General features: G+C 44.6%; 1 protein-coding gene across 1 annotated transcript; it reads left to right on the top strand.

Moving 5' to 3' along the window:
• The first annotated feature begins 14,369 nt into the window (after window positions 1-14,369).
• Window positions 14,370-16,379, top strand: LOC127635500 (E3 SUMO-protein ligase ZBED1-like). Its single transcript, XM_052115589.1, has 4 exons — window positions 14,370-14,829; window positions 14,983-15,268; window positions 15,515-15,665; window positions 15,760-16,379. Exons 1-4 carry the CDS (start codon window positions 14,370-14,372, stop codon window positions 16,192-16,194), a joined length of 1,332 nt encoding a protein of 443 aa, XP_051971549.1. The 3' UTR covers window positions 16,195-16,379.
• Window positions 16,380-17,157: the final 778 nt, after the last annotated feature.

Raw genomic sequence — 17,157 nt, 5'->3', positions numbered from 1 at the left:
GCTCTTTTATTAAATGTAATAAATAACTTCTTGCACACAGACAAAATGTTTGCCTGACACACCCAGCGCATGTGAGTACGGAGGCTAAAACCACAAGATATGCAAGAAACATGCAGTCTCTAATGTGCAATCCGATGTCTATACAACTGTTTGACATGGAGTCAGACCCAAGTTCATTGGACACTGATGAAATAAGTGGCTGCAATGATCTGAAAATGTATTTGTTGCAATGAACATTACTAGCGATGTGAGACAGAAAGCATTGCTGCTACACATGGCTGGTGAACATGTGAACGACATCTATGACACACTGGCTGCTGTTGAGGATGATTATGCAGGGACAAAGATGAAGCTAAACTGCTATTTTACTCCCCAAAACAACATGCGGTTCTTGGTGTACCAGTTCAAACTAGCCAAACAAGCACCACATGAAACTCTGGACAAACAGACTGCAAGAGCTTGTAAAAGACGGAGTTTGCGGATGTTAATCGGGAGATAAAGCGCAAGTGATACAAATCTGCACATCATCCAGACGGGCGTCGAGAGAACTACATATGTTTTTGGAATCCCTGTTGGATTATGGGAGAATGCTGGAGATTTCGGAACAACATGCAGTAGGCATTGAACGTAGTGCCGACACAACTGTGAACGCAGTGCAACAAACACAGTAAACATCAAAATGCTCCTAATCACACGGAGAAACACACATCAACCACTCAGTCCAGAAACTCTGAAGGAAAATATCCACATAGGAGTGACTGTCTAGCTAAAGGTAAACAATGTAGAGCATGTAACAAATGTAATCACTATGCAAATCACTATGTGTCCACCAGTCAAAGACAGCCGATGAAGGAAACTAAGAGCAATGATTCTGCACACTTGAGAAAAGCACACACTGAAAACAGTGAATCAGTTAACCTCTAACAACGGCTGGGTCAAAATACATTTAATTGATGTTTAATGCTAATATTGACATCCAATATATCATTTGAAAGATCTGGGTCTCAAGATTTGATATTTTAAAGAGATTTTGATCTTTATAAGTTTTTATTAAATGTGTCAAGAGTGAAAACCAAAACACGGAAAATGAAACCGGAAGTTCTGAATTTATTTTCTTCCAGCCATACACAGATGAAAACAATCCTCCACCTTCAGTATGCTTTTCATTGCAAGAGTCCAATAAATAAAATCCATTAGAGATTTTAGTCCAAAAATGTCCAAATATGAAGAAATATTGATATTCAGGTTTTATATATTAAACATGTTATCATTCATGTTCATTCTCTGTGAAATCTTGCACTCTGTGTCGTGTTTCAGTAGCAAAACACACAAACATGATATTTAGGAGGGTCTTACGAACAAAATGAGACTCACAATTTTCAGTGCAGTTGTGATTGTGTATTCACTCAAAATAGCCAAACAGGACAGTCAACACGAGTGAAGTAAAGATTTGTGCCATCCTTGTTTGTCTCTGGATAAAGTCGGCCAATGAAAAGCTAGATCATTTTTGACTGATGGGTCATGTAGCTAATGAAAAGATGAAAACAGATATGAGGGTGTATATATCCCTGAAGTGAATTCGTGAAGGTTCAGAGTGGAAAACCGTGGGCTACGGTGTTTGTGTTCGGTTCTCCCAACGCACGTGAGCACATGCAAACATTTCAGAAACCTATTGGAACATCGCTTCTGTGTTTACTCGACCATATACTGTAAGACACAATCCCAGACAGAAAACAAGGCAGGTTGAATCCCTTTCTCTTAATCCCTTAACTGCCGTGAGAAAAATATTAAAGGACTGAGAGATATAGACAGTTTGACAAAATCAAATGTCATCCCCATGATAATTTAACAAGAAATCATGCTTCTAAATACAAGGTACACATGGTGAGCTGTGGTTCAAACCACACAAATGTGTTATGCAGTTTGTGGGTCGTGTATATGTGTTTTTTTGTTCATGTCTAGAATTTTGAAGTTTAGTTTTCAGGCTTCCTGTCCCTGTATTGTCATGTGACCCTCATGTTTTTTTCATATTTGACTTTCGTTTCATTTGTCTGGTTATCTTATTATTAGTTTAGTCATTTCAATGGTCATCTTATTATCTGTTCTGTCTTGTCAAGTTGTTTGCCCATGTCTTTGTATTTATAGCCCTTTTGTTCTCATGTACATTTTTAGAGTATTGTTTTAGCAATGTTGTTGATGGTTTTCTTCATGGTTTATGCTCATAGTCGAGTCTAGTCTAGTTCTGTTCATGTTTTTGTTTGGTTTCACATCTGGGAAATGTTCTTGACTTGGATTAATCCATATAAATAAACTGCATTTTGGTTCACCATCACTATCATCGTCTTCATCTGTTTCTGCTCCTGCCTGCCCTCCAACTTTAAAGAATACTCGACAGACAAAAATGAACCCAGCAATTCAGCTCATGCCTCTCTGCCAAGGGGATTGTCCCATAGAGAACTTTGTTCAGGAGTTTTGCAGACTGTGTGACCGAGTGGAGTTCCAGGAGATTTACATTTACATTTACATTTATTCATTTGGCAGACGCTTTTATCCAAAGCGACTTACAAAAGAGGAAAAACATCAGTGAATCATCTTAGGGAGACAGTGGTACAAACAGTGCCATATTACAAAGTTTCACTATCATCAGAATAGTATACAAAACAGATTTAAGTGCAACAAGAAATGTAATATTTTTTTTATTTATTTTTTTATTTTTAAAAAAAAAATTTTTTAGTGACCGGTTAAGTGCTTTTGGAAAAGATGTGTTTTTAGCCGTTTTTTGAAGATAGAGAGTGAGTTAGCTTCCCGGATTGAGTTGGGAAGGTCATTCCACCACCGTGGTATGATGAAACTGAAAGTCCGGGAAAGTGTTTTGGTGCCTCTTTGTTTTGGTACGACAAGGCGACGTTCCTTAGCCGACCGCAGGCTTCTGGTGGGAACGTAGCTCTGCATAAATGTTTTTAGCTATGCTGGAGCAGACCCAGTGACTGTTTTGTATGCCAGCATCAGGGCCTTGAATTTAATACGTGCATGAACCGGCAGCCAGTGGAGAGAGACAAAAAGTGGTGTAACATGTGCTCTCTTAGGTTCATTAAAGACCAGACGTGCTGCTGCATTCTGGATCATTTGAAGAGGTCTAATAGCACATGCAGGAAGGCCTGCAATGAGAGCGTTACAGTAGTCCAGTCTAGTTATGACAAGGGACTGAACGAGCAGTTGTGTGGCATGTACAGAGATGAAGGGTCTTATCTTCCTGATATTGTAGAGTGTAAATCTACATGATCTTGCAGATTTTGAGATGTGGTCTGTGAAATTTAGCTCATCATCAATGGTTACCCCTAGATTTCTGACCGTTTTGGAAGGTGAAACTGTAGTTGGACCCAGCTGCACGGTGATGTTGTGTTCAACAGCAGGGTTGGCTGGAAAGACAAGGAGTTCGGTCTTGGCTGGGTTGAGTTGAAGGTGGTGTTCCTTCATCCAGGCCGAGATATCTGCCAGACAGGCAGCGATTCGAGCGGTCACTGTGGTGTCGTTGGGCTGGAAAGATAAGTAGAGTTGCATGTCATCAGCGTAGCAGAGGTAAGAGAAACCATGTGACTGGATGATGGGTCCCAGTGATGTTGTGTATATGGAGAAGAGAAGTGGCCCAAGCACTGATCCCTGAGGAACCCCAGTAAGTAACTGGTGTGGCTTGGATACTTCCCCTCTCCAGGCTACCTCAAAGATCTCCCAGAAGCTCCCCAAAAACAGGATTAAATGAGCCCATCTCTTCCCTGATCCCTGCATTTGGTATAGATTAGACTCTCTATGAATACAGTATATTGACTTTGCCTTGCTACTCAGTGTTTCTGCATTTACTGTGGGGGTGCCTGAAGAGTATGCCAGCATGTCCGCCATCATGGCCAACATGCCTGCCACGAGCCAGCACCCACGCCTGCCTAGGTTTATTAGCTAAAAGCCTAGAATGTCCCAGAGCATGCGCCAAAAGAAGCCGGTGTCCATCCTGTCTTGTGTGCCCACAGAGGAAGGCTTCTCACTGCAGAATCACATGAAAGCTGATGTAACGTTTGTGCCAGTAGTGACACTGAACTGATTTATTTTAAAACAGCTTTCTGAATATGCCCCATCTGCTGTCCATTGAATAAATGATAGACCCGCCCCAACTCACACCCTTTGGTTGAGACAGTGTTGTTGGGTAGGTTCATGACAGGTGATCAAAACAAGCAGTAAATTTCATAGTGCCACAGAGATGCAGTTTATAGTTTTTGAGAAAAATAAACCTCTGAATGGTTTACATACTCCATAGTTCTCTCTGCATATTAAACTGGAATATGGTAAATTATTTTAACACATAAAATGTTATATACTTCAGCTTTAAAACAGCCTTGCATGCCACCCTATAACTTAAAATATAACCAGTGTAGGGCCTTGCCCCACTGAAAATGGCAGCAGAGACAGCATGGCCCTTTGTTCTATGATCAATGGTGAGACTTTGAACTCCATTTCCCAGAATGCATCGCAACCGGACGGAAGTCCCGCCCATGGAATCCATCTCAGACGTCATCGTCTTAACAAAACCAGCGCACATTTGAGACGCTGTCTCTCTGCATTCAGCTTGACTGTTAACACCTACGGATTCGCTGTGCTCTAAAGAGACATCTACACCAAGGATTTTCCCTCCTTCTGGACAAAGAAGACCACGTTTTTCTAATCCTCACCATTTGGCCACGGTAGAGCAAGATTAATGTAGCTTTGTTCCAGTCGTGTAGTGTACAACCGGTTCATTTAATCTTCACTGTTAAACAACAGTGAATGTATTAGGAAACGGAAAAGGCGACCAGCTTCCCTTCTCAATCGTTTTCTCACAACGTTGACTACCTCTCGCGTTTCTCGCGATCACCGAACCCGAGAAACAATGCAGAGACGCGTTTTTTCGCTGACGAGCGCAAGACTAAAGGTGCGTACACACTGCCAGCGACATCGCGCGCGACAGCGACTCAATACCATTCATTTTCAATGCGAGCACAGCGACTTCCGCCGACACGAGCTGTCGCGACCGTTGGCGCTAGATGTGGGCGTGTCCAGCGACACGACAAAGTTGAGAAAAGTTCAACTTTGGAGCGACTATCGGAAGCGACAGCCAATAGGAGAGACGACGGGAGAGCTCATGTGATCCTTCTCTCTCTCTCTCAGCTCCTCCAGTAACGGAAAGATGGATGAAAGGCTAATTCTTGCTGTTAGAAATTTTCCAGTGCTCTATGATATGTCTCTTCCCACGTACAAGGACATTTTTAAGAAAAATACTGCGTGGAAAGGTGTATCTGAGATCGCGGGGATTTTATGGACCCAGACAGACCAGCATTTGCATTTTCGCCGCAGATAAACAGCCGCTATGTCAAACAGCACGCCTGGTTTCTCATTCATCTTTGATATAAAGCATTTTATGTACTGATTCCATTTATATTTAGTCTTTTCCCTCCAAAATGTTTGTTTTTAGTTGCAATAAAAGCGATTCGCTGTCAACAGCAATGGAATGATATCCGTGAATGTCATTTATATACGTTACTAGGCAACCAGTAGTGGGAATACCCACTAGCGACTTCACCGCCAGCCACTGGCGACTTGCAGCGACAAAGCCGCTGGCAGTGTGTACGCACCTAAAGGACCGAATCCAGATTGCTTTCTCCTGACTGCTCAATGCAACAGGAATCCAGCAGACAACCCTGATGAAATCACACAGGATTTCACAAGTAAGGCTTGATATCTGGGCAGATTTAGTGTAGAAACTGTGACTTTTCTTATAAATCTAAATCATATATATTTGATTGCTGAATGTTTTGATGTTTTTGTTTTCATTGCGGCGAGGAGGCGGACTCGCGCTCATGTACCGGGGCCGCTGCTGCTGCAGGTTGATGAATTCGGACTCTTTCGACTCCTTTGAACTACAGATGACTAAGGTTGGAAATACTGACTCATTTTACTGTGTCTTAATTTATCGACCTCCTGGTCCTGCTCGCTTGTTTTTAGTGGATTTTGCAGAGTTTTTATCTTCAATTATCAAACTTGAACATGTTCTGATACTTGGGGATTTTAACTTCCATATTGATGACTCTTCTTGTACTGTCGCATCTGAGTTCCTAACACTCACTGAATCATTTAATTTTAAACAGTGTGTTTCTGGCCCTACACATATAAAAGGCCATACTCTGGACCTTGTTTTTTCTTTAGGCATGAACATTGATCAATTGAGTGTTAGGGACATTAATGTGACAGACCACAGTTGCATATTTTTCAACCTGTCTTCTAATATTGACTGTCTTCCTTGTAAACCGATGCTGCAAAGACGCATTATTAGTCAAACTACAGCCGAGAGATTTTCTAAATCTTTTGACCCTAGTTCTTTTATTGATTGTAGTGATGCTGAATCTTTTCTTCAGTCTTTTAATAATCATTGTCTGTCTGTTTTAAATAATGTTGCTCCTCTGAAATGTAAAAGCACATTCCCTAAGAATCCTTGCCCTTGGGTGAAATAATGTCTTTTAGGAGAAAGTGCCGTAAAGTTGAACGTTTGTGGAAATCCACAAGTCTGGAAGTGCATAGACTGCATTTGAAGGAGCTTATCACATCGCTAAATGTTATGATAAAACTGTCCAGGTCGGTCTATTTTGCTAATCTTGTAACTCTGAACAAGAAAAATCCTAAAGTCCTGTTTGATACTATATCTAAGATTGTCTCTCCACTTGCTCCTATAGTGCCTGTGCACTCAACGACTGATTGTAACAGGTTTTTACACGCTTTTGTAAACAAAGTGCAAGATATTAGAGCTACTATAAACCCATCTCTTGAGATCATAACCTGTGGTGTAGCTGCCTCATACTCTTGGGATAATTTTTCACCCGTCACTCGAGAGGATATTAAGGGTTTATTAAGTAAAGTGAAACCATCATCAAGTCCACTCGATGTATTGCCGACTTCATTGCTATTAAATGTGTTTGATTTAGTTGGACCATATATTGTTAGATTGATTAACCTTTCCCTTTTAACTGGTTCTGTGCCTAGCCATTTTAAACAAGCAGTTGTCAGCCCCATACTAAAGAAACCTAAAAAGCCTTTTTTATCTAAAATCCTTGAGAGAGTGGTGGCGGGGCAGATGTTTTCATTTCTTGAAGGAAAAAATTTGTTTGATAAATTTCAGTCAGGATTTCGTAAATACCATTCAACTGAGACTGCGCTTCTTAAAGTATCAAGTGACATCTTGATGGCTGCTGACTCTGGACAATACACTGTGCTGATTTTACTTGATCTATCGTCTGCATTTGATACATTGGACCATACAGTATTGATAAATCGGCTACGCAATGAAATGGGGTTTTCTGGCTCTGTTCTAAAATGGTTCACTTCTTACTTGAGTGATAGATCTTTTTGTGTGTCTATAAACAACATTTTGTCAGAAATGACCCCTCTTACATATGGAGTTCCTCAGGGCTCTGTTTTAGGTCCTATTTTGTTTTTATTGTATATTAGCCCTCTTGGTGATATAATTCGTAATTTTAAAAATGTGTCTTCTCACTTTTACGCAGATGACATTCAGTTGTACTGCTCATTCAAAGAGTCGGAGTTAGGTATATTAACTGATTTATTGGAATGTCTGTCATGCATTAAGACTTGGTTGTACAACAATTATTTACAACTGAATACAAAAAAGACTGAAACTTTGATCATTGCTCCAGAACAAAAAGTACCCCAAATCAAACAACACCTCGGTTCCTTGGACTCCAGTTGAGCCTAAGAAACCTTGGTGTTCAGTTCGACCAATCAATGTCTCTGGATGGTCATTCTAGACAGTTGGTCAGAAACTGCTTTTATCATTTGAGAAATATCTCTAAACTGAGAACAATACTACCCAAAGCTACCATGGAGTTGATCATTCATGCTTTTATTTCGTCACGTCTAGACTATTGTAATTCTCTTTTTATTTGTTTTAACAAATCTTCTCTTAACCGTCTCCAATTGGTGCAAAACGCAGCGGCCAGGCTATTAACAAGCACAAACAAAAGGACTCACATCACTCTGATCTTATTTATTCTTCACTGGTGTAACGGTTACCCTGTCTTGTCTCACTGTAGCCCTTTGTTTGTAATTTTGTCACTTTTGTTATTCCTTAGTTTTCACTTTTGTCACCCTTGTACCTCCATAGTCTTGTTTTCCCTCATGTTCACTGTTCATTGTTTTCACCTGCCCTTGTTAATTTGCCTTTGGTTTCTGTTAATCACCTTGTCATCTAGTTTGTGTTCTGTTTGTTCATTGGCCCCTTTTTCCCATGTTTTTGTATTTATATCCTGGTTTTTGGTTTAGTCCTTGTCTGTCGTTGAATGCTGTTGTACGTAGTTTGTGCTCGCTCCCATGCCTGTGTTCCCGTGTTCCAGTTCCTGTGTTTTCGTGTTTTGTTTTCATTTTGCCCATCGTGGTAGTTTTGTTTGTTCATGCCTGTTTGTTTCCTTTTACCAAATAAACCTGCATTTGGATCCTCATCCCTTGTCTGACTCCGACCTCATTCGTAACAGAACGACAGACCAACAATGGATCCAGCGGTTATTCGGGCCAACTACCGGTTGCTCAGCCTCAAACAAGAGGACCGCCCTGTTGAAGACCACATCAGCGACTTCCTCGCGCTGGCGAAGTTCACGGACTTCCCGGACTCAGCCCTGGTGGTTTTCTTCAGGGACACTTTACACAGTTCGCTCAGGTAGCGTTTGCCGCCGGCTACGCGTGATTGGACTCTCCACGACTTCCTAGAGGCGACCTTACTGGTCTGCGGCTCGCCGTACACCGTGGGTTACGCCGAGAAGGACCCTACCTCTCCACCCACTGTGGAGACCCTTCAGCCGTCCGGGGCTCCCCCTGTCACGCCTACCCCGGTCTGCAAGCCAGAGCCTACGCCTGCCCCGGCCAGCGAGCCTGAAGTCACGCCGACCAGGAACAGCATTCCAGCGTCGCCAGTCGCCTCCCATGAGCCAGCGCGGCCCGCCGTCTGCCGGAGGAGGGAGAAGACGGGCTTCCGCCTCCCGGCCCGTGCCAGCCCCGGTCTGCGAGCCAGAGCCCACGCATGTCACGGTGAGCGAGCTAAAGCCCTCGCATGTCACTGTGAGCGAGCCTGAGTCCTCGTCAGCCACGGTGAGCGAGCTAGAGCCCACGCATGTCACTGTGAGCGAGCCTGAGCCCTCAGCCATCCCCGAGCCAGCGCCAGTAGCCTCAGACGTCAGTGAGCCAGAGCTGATAGCCTCAAACGTCAATGAGCCAGTGCCTGTAGCCTCAGACGTCAGTGAGCCAGAGCCGATAGCCTCAAACGTCAATGAGCCAGTGCCTGTAGCCTCAGACGTCAGTGAGCCAGAGCCGATAGCCTCAAACGTCAATGAGCCAGTGCCTGTAGCCTCAGATGTCCCTGAGCCAGCGCCTGTAGCCTCGACCGTCCCTGAGCCAGCGCCTGTAGCCTCGACCGTCCCTGAGCCAGCGCCTGTAGCCTCGACCGTCCCTGAGCCCGCGCCTGTAGCCTCGACTGTCCCTGAGCCAGCGCCTGAAGCCGTGACCATCCAAGAGCCAGTACCAGTAGCCGTGACCGTCCAAGAGATAGTGCCAGTAGCCATGACCGTCCAAGAACCAGTGCCAGTAGCCATGACCGTCCAAGAACCAGTGCCAGTAGCCACGACCGTCCAAGAGCCAGTGCCAGTAACCATGTCTGTCCAAGAGCCAGCGCCAGTAGCCACGACCGTCCAAGAGCCAGCGCCAGTGGCCGTGACCGTCCAAGAGCCAGCGGCAGTGGCCGTGACCGTCCAAGAGCCAGCGCCAGGAGCCAGAACCGCCCAAGAGCCAGCGCCAGTGGTCGTGCCCGTCCTAGAGCCAGCGCCTCTCAAGTCTTTCAAGTCTCCCGAGCCTCCCAGGGCTCCGCCTCTCAAGTCACTCAAGTCTTTCGAGTCTTCCAGGGATCCTCCTCCCGAGTCTTCCAGGGCTCCGCCTCCCAAGCCTCTCAAGCCTTCCAGGGCTCCGCCTCCCAAGTCTCTCAAGTCTCTCGAGTCTTCCAGGGCTCCTCCTCCCGAGCTTTCCAGAGCTCCGCCTTCCGGGTTTCCCGAGCTTTCCAGAGCTCCGCCTTCCGGGTTTCCCAAGCTATCCAGAGCTCCGCCTTCCGGGTTTCCCGAGCTTTCCAGAGCTCCACCTTCCGAGTTTCCAGAGCTCCGCCGTCCGAGCTTCTTGAGCCTTCCAGAGCACCGCCTCCCGAGCTTTCCAGAGCTCCGCCCTCCGAGCTTCCCAGAGCTCCGCCTCTCAAGCCTCTCGAGCCTTCCAGGGCTCCGCCTCTCAAGCCTCTCGAGCCTTCCAGGGCTCCGCCTCTCAAGCCTACCAGGGCTCTGCCCCTCAAGCCTCTCGAGCCTTCCAGGGCTTCGCCTCTCGAGCCTTCCTGGGCTCCACCCCTCAAGCCTCTCGAGCCTTCCAGGGCACCGCCCCTCTTGCCTCTCGAACCTTCCAGGGCAGAGCCACCCGAAGCCTTCGACGGCTCCGCCCTCAGAGCCTCCCGAGCCTCCTACGGCTCCGTCTCCCGAGCCTCCTACGGCTCCGTCTCCTGAGCCTTCCTCAGCTCCGTCCCCCGGAGCCTTCCAGGCCTCCGCCTCTAGAACTGCCTACGGTGCCACCGCCCTCGGCTCCGCCTCCTGAGCCTCCAGAGCCTCCCTCAGCTCCGCCTCCTGAGCTCCCAGAGCCTCCCTCAGCTCTGCCTCCTGCTCCTCCAGAGCTTTCCATGGGTCCGCCTCCTGGGCCTCCAGAACCTCCCACAGCTTCGTCTCCAGAGCCCCTCTCAGCTCCACCTCCGGGACCTGCCCCTGTCCTGAGGTTGCCTCCCAGGCCTCCTGGACCTGTCCCTGTCCGATGGCCACCTCCCAGGTCCCCTGAACCGGCCCTTGCCTTGTGGCCAGCTCCCGGGCCACCCAAACCTGTCCCCTTAGTGTGGCCTTCTCCCAGGGCCCCTGACCTAGTCCCTGTCCTGTGGCCTCCTCCCGGGCCTCCTGACCCTGTTCTTGTCCTGTGGCCTCCTCCCAGGCCCACTGACCCAGTCCCTGTCCAGTGGCCCCCTCCCAGGCCCCCTGACCCGGTCCCTGTCCTAGGCAAGTGACCAGCTCCTGGGCCATCCAAACCGGCCTCTGTCCTGTGGCCACCTCCCAGGCCCCCTGAACCGGCCCCTGCTCTGCGGCCATCTCCCAGTCCACCTAAACCCGCCCCTACCCGGTGGAAGCTTCCCAGGCCACCCGACCTGGTTCCCAGCACACACCCCCAGAGACTGCTAATCTGCCCTCTCGCCCTCCTTTGTCTGTCTCCGTGTCCCTTGTGCCCCCCTTGGCCTGCCTGTCTGCCTCTCGTTGCCCCCTGGACTGCCTGTCTGCCCTTTGTGCCCCCCTTGGCCTGCCTGTCTGCCTCTTGTTGCCCCCTGGACTGCCTGCCTTCCCTTTGTGCCCCCTGTCATTTGTCATTTGTTCTTCCTGTTTTTTGTTTTGTTGATCGTCTGGTATCCGATCCTTGAGGGGGGCTATGTAACGGTTACCCTGTCTTGTCTCACTGTAGCCCTTTGTTTGTAATTTTGTCACTTTTGTTATTCCTTAGTTTTCACTTTTGTCACCCTTGTACCTCTATAGTCTTGTTTTCCCTCGTGTTCACTGTTCATTGTTTTCACCTGCCCTTGTTAATTTGCCTTTGGTTTCTGTTAATCACCTTGTCATCTAGTTTGTGTTCTGTTTGTTCATTGGCCCCTTTTTCCCATGTTTTTGTATTTATATCCTGGTTTTTGGTTTAGTCCTTGTCTGTTGTTGAATGCTGTTGTATGTAGTTTGTGCTCGCTCCCATGCCTGTGTTCCCGTGTTCCCGTGTTCCAGTTCCTGTGTTTTCGTGTTTTGTTTTCATTTTGCACATCGTGGTAGTTTTGTTTGTTCATGCCTGTTTGTTTCCTTTTACCAAATAAACCCGCATTTGGATCCTCATCCCTTGTCTGACTCCGACCTCATTCGTAACAACTGGCTTCCAGTAAAATATTAGTTTTAACTTTTAGAGCACTTCATGGACAGACCCCTAAATATATTGCGGACATGTTGACCCCTTACTCTTCATTCCGCACTCTTCGTTCCTCAGGTCAATATCTCCTGATGATCCCCAAAACCCGATTTAAAACTCGGGGAGACCGCTCTTTTCAGGCAGTTGCTCCCAAACTGTGGAATGCCCTGCCCTTGTCGTTGCATGTGGCTGATTGTGTTGATTCTTTTAAAAAACAGCTGAAGACACTTCTATTCAGTCAAGCGTTCAGTTAACTTAGTTATCATGTTATTTGCTTTGTATAATTGTTTCTTAACGGTTTAAATTGTTATTTTTCTACATGTAAAGCACTTTGTGATTTTATCTGTGAAAGGTGCTATATAAATAAAGTTTACTTACTTACTTTTGTATGTTAACCACGATTGTTGAACGTTTAATGTTTTGTTTTCAACTGTATATTTAACTACGATCGTTGATTGCTGTTTGGAGTTATGAGATCGTCATTTGTGGGGAAATGTTTATTTATTGAATGATCTGAATCAACGATTCAATCGCGCGGTTCCCAGCGTGTCTCTGTTAAATTGCATGAACCCCTGTTTGTTCAAAATTAATTATTAATTTATATTTGATAGTAAAACTGATCTAACCTGTGAGCCTACATAAATTGGTGCCCATGTAACATTGATTCTAATCAATGTTCTATTAATTAATGATTGATGGTTGTCTATGATAATTATTAATTATTGCTAATAAGCACACCCGCTCCAAAACTTGTGAGCCCTACACCAGGCTGGGTTATGTATTCACATTTCAAGCTGTAGAATAATGCTAGACACATTTGGCAACAGAGCGCTTCTGTGTTATGAAAATAGTCATAAAAATCAAGAAAAATAAATCAGCCAGAGAGAGAAAATTATATGACAAAAAGTAATGATTTTTTTAATTGAAAAAGGAATAACTGAACATTCCCTCCATCAAAATCATGTGCTTGAGTACCCTCTTATTTTCAACAGTGGGTTCTTGTTTCTTTATATTACACGGCTAAATAAACACTCAAAAGCATCAAATACTTGAGAAAAACATGGATCAGGTTTTTATGTACCTCTCCAGATTCAACTAAATACGTAAATAGAAATGTTGACAAAGAAATTAGAGTTGCCTATTGTTTTATGCAAATTCTTTATATCAACACACATTTTTTTTTAAAAGAAGGCTGTCTTAATACAATACAAGCTGAACTTCTATCAGATGCTGGAGACAGGCTATAGAGTAAACGCAATTATTCTGGTATTAAACATAGGCTATTTATTACCACTGAGTGATTCAATTGATGAATGTCTCGGTTACTGTCGTAACCTCCATTCCCTGATGGAGGAAACGAGATTTTGTGTCAATATAGTGACACTAGTGGTCTCTCGAGAGCCTCGGTTACCACTTATCTTTGAGAAACGGCCAATGAGAATTGGCGAACAGAATTTGCATGCCCCTCCCCAGGACATACGGGTATAAAAGGAGGGAAGCGAGCATCTGTTCAGACAAGTTATGAGCTGAGGATCTAAAAATGCCACAACTAGGGATGTCCCGATCCGATACCTAGATCGGTATCGGCTTCGATATTGACGTTTTTAGACTGATCGGGTATCGGTCATGTTCGTTACTGTCAAGCTTAAAAAATGACATAAAAGAACTGTTAAAACACCATTAAAGCGGTTCATATGACCAGGGCTGTGTTGAAAAAATCGATTCACCAATTCTGAATCGATTTTCATTTTAATTTCAAAAGATCGATCCGTAACTCAGAGGATCGATTTTTTTTTTCACAAAATCACAGTTATAATAGGCCTACATTTTCCCCGTGAACTTTAACTTAAATTCACGCATGCGTGCAGGTGGAAGGACATTAAAACAACGAATATGGCGGTCAGTGACGTTAAGCAAGCGGTTGCTTTGAAAACTCCTGAAACGCTCAAAGCTCCGATCTGGCACCATTTCGGGTTCAGAACAAGAAATACAGAGAACGAGCTTGACAAAAGCAAAGCAATTTGCAAAGCCTGCCAAATGGAGGTGAAGTATTGTGGAAATACTACTAATCTCAGGAACCACATGATGCGACATCATCAAGACATCATATTATCCAAGCCTGCCACCGGACCGCAACAGATGACGCTGAAAAAAACTCTACAACTGCCAACTAATTCTGCTCGCTCTGTCAAAATAACTGAGGCGATTACGGGCTTCATTTGTAAAGATATGCTCCGTATTCTGTTGTTGAGAACGTGGGATTCAGGCGGCTAATGAAGGTAATGGAACCAAATTATGTCATTGTGTCTCGCAAACGTCTGTCTGAAGAAGTGATCCCCAACATGTACCAGACAGTAAAAGATGGTGTAATGTGTAAGCTTAAGACCGCAGAGAGGGTGGGCATTACGAGTGACACATGGACATCTGTAGCTACGGAATCTTACATGAGTGTGACAGTACACTACATAGACGAGCTCTGGAACCTCGTGTCTTACGTGCTGCAGACAACAGAAGTTGAAACGAACCATCGCTCTGTCTGTTTAGCTGAAATGTTAACCAAAGCTATGGAGGAGTGGGGGCTGATGAGTAAAGACCCAGCCATAGTCACTGACAACGCGGCGAATATGGTCCGTGCGGTTGAGATTACGGGGCTAACCCACGTCGACTGCTTCAGCGCACATAATCAACCTGGCCTCGCAAGCCGGTCTCAAACTGCCGAATGTTGCACGACTTCTTGGGAGAGTAAGGCACATCGCAAAGTTCTTTCATCGCAGTACAACTGCCACCCGTATCCTCAAAGAAAAGCAGAAGCTACTGCAGCTGAATGCACACAAGCTCAAAATTGATGTGGTGACTCGTTGGAACAGTGCACTAGAAATGCTTGAGCGCTTTTAGAGCAGCAACCCGCGATCTCTGCCGCTCTGCTCTCACCTGATGTGCGGAGAAATGAAAAGGATCTTTGCAGTCTGAAGGAAGAGGACATAACAGATGCAGAAGATGTGGTTAGAGCTCTAAAGCCAATGAAGACAGCCACTCAAGTAATGTCAGAAGAAAAGTGCCCAACTCTCTCAGTGATAGCACCTCTGCATGCTCAGCTGCTGAAAGAGATGACCAGTCTCCCAGAAGACTCCAGAGTTGTTAAGGACATGAAGGATGAGATCAAGAAAAACTTAAGCACAAGGTAGGCCTGTGTGTGTGTGTGTATGTGTGTGTGTGTGTGTGTGTGTGTGTGTGTGTGTGTGTGTGTGTGAGTGTCTGAGTGAGTGTGTCTGTTTGTGTGTGTGAGAGTGTGAGTGATATGAGACTATTTTACTGTGTATAAATATATATATATATATATATATATATAAGGACACTTCATTATAGAAAGACATTGTCCTCCTCAGGGGGGATAAATTGATCAAAATGTGTGAAATTTTAATTCCAGGTATGTAAACCAGAAGGACATGCTGTACATAGCTTCAGCTATTGATCCACGTTTCAAAGCTCTGCCATTCCTGAATGAGGAGGAGCGAGACAAGACCTTCTCCAGACTCCAGACTGAAGCAGTGTGTGGGATGGAGGAAGATCCATGTAATGTAAGTAATCATTTTAAAAAGAAACTCAGTGGAAAAAGTCCACTCTCTCTTTCACTCACACACACACACAAATTCTCTTTCTCTTTTTACACAGCAAGATGATGCTGCTGATGAAGTTGATGGAGTGGAGGAAGAGGTGGAACCCCAACCTCCGGCACCCAAGCAATTCAAGCAATCCAGTGCTTTGGAGTCTCTCCTTGGGGAAGCCTACAGACCACAACAGGAAGTAGGACCACAGAAAACTAAAGCGGCAGAGGCAGAAGACGAGATCAAAAGGTACAGGGAAAGGAGACCTGCAGGACTGCAGGACAATCCTCTCATCTGGTGGCGGGAGAATGAAAAGGAGTATCCTCTTTTGGCTTGCATGGCAAAGCGATATCTCTGTGTCCCAGGAACCAGTGTCACATCTGAGAGGGTTTTTTCAACTGCAGGTGACATCATTACTGCCAAAAGAAGTTGCCTTACACCTGGGCATGTCAATGAGCTACTGTTCCTGCAGAAGAATCTTTCTATTCCTGATCCTGAGTGATGGTAGTTCATACTCTGGGTTAAGACAAGTTTAATTTCCAGTTTTATTTTTATTTGCACTTTAATAGGCAAGGCCTTTTCCAGTTTTTATTTATTTTTGTATCTACTATTTTAGTTTTAAATGACCAGTTTACACAAATACACTTTAAAGGCAATTTAATGTCTTATACCTGGAGTACTTGAAGGTTTTACACACTACTGTGACACACTTGTGTTTTCTAAAGGTTTTTAAGTTCAAATTTTATTTACATTCTGTGTAATGTTGTCTGTTTACTGTGAAGCCAAGCCAGTAACAAACAATCTGTTTACATTTGCACAGGCTTAGAACAAAAGTGTTCTTAAATGTTGAAATGTTAAAATAAAAAATAAAGGTGCATCTGAACTGTAGGAACTTTTGGAAAATTCTTAATGTCATTTTAATAATACTTCAGGTTCGCGTCTAAATAATCAGTCTACTGCTGCTGATATACCTCTGCGCCTTCTGTCGTCTACACCAGTACAAGTTTGTGAAAGCAGTTGTATCAACACTCTGGAAGGGGATTGTTCTTTACAAAGATCAGTACTCCATTAATTTGCAGTTGAATGTCTATAATAATAGTATCAATATGTTGCATAACTACAGTCCTGTAATTCAGGTAACAGCTGGAAAAAAAAAGTGCTTTTTTCAAAAACGCTTATCTAAATCTCGAAGATCGGATCGAATCGAATAATGATAATCGATTCAAGATATTGAGAATCGGAATCGAATCGATTCTTGAAATTTGAATCGAAACCCAGCACTACATATGACTCGTGCATTTTATTCAAAGCCACTTGAAGACACGCGATAGCTCTGTGAATTGCAATAGGCTGTGTTTAATAAGTAAACATATAAATGCACGCGCAGCTTCAGCCCGTTAGTGAATGGTGCTTCGGTTTACACACACAGCCTTCACACGTGCACAATATTTGAGCGCTAAAAAAC

The sequence above is a fragment of the Xyrauchen texanus genome, chromosome 43, assembly GCF_025860055.1.
Source record: "Xyrauchen texanus isolate HMW12.3.18 chromosome 43, RBS_HiC_50CHRs, whole genome shotgun sequence".
NCBI lineage: Eukaryota > Metazoa > Chordata > Actinopteri > Cypriniformes > Catostomidae > Xyrauchen > Xyrauchen texanus.
The sequence above is the reverse complement of the archived record's forward strand: the minus strand, read 5'-3'. Positions and strand labels throughout refer to the sequence as shown.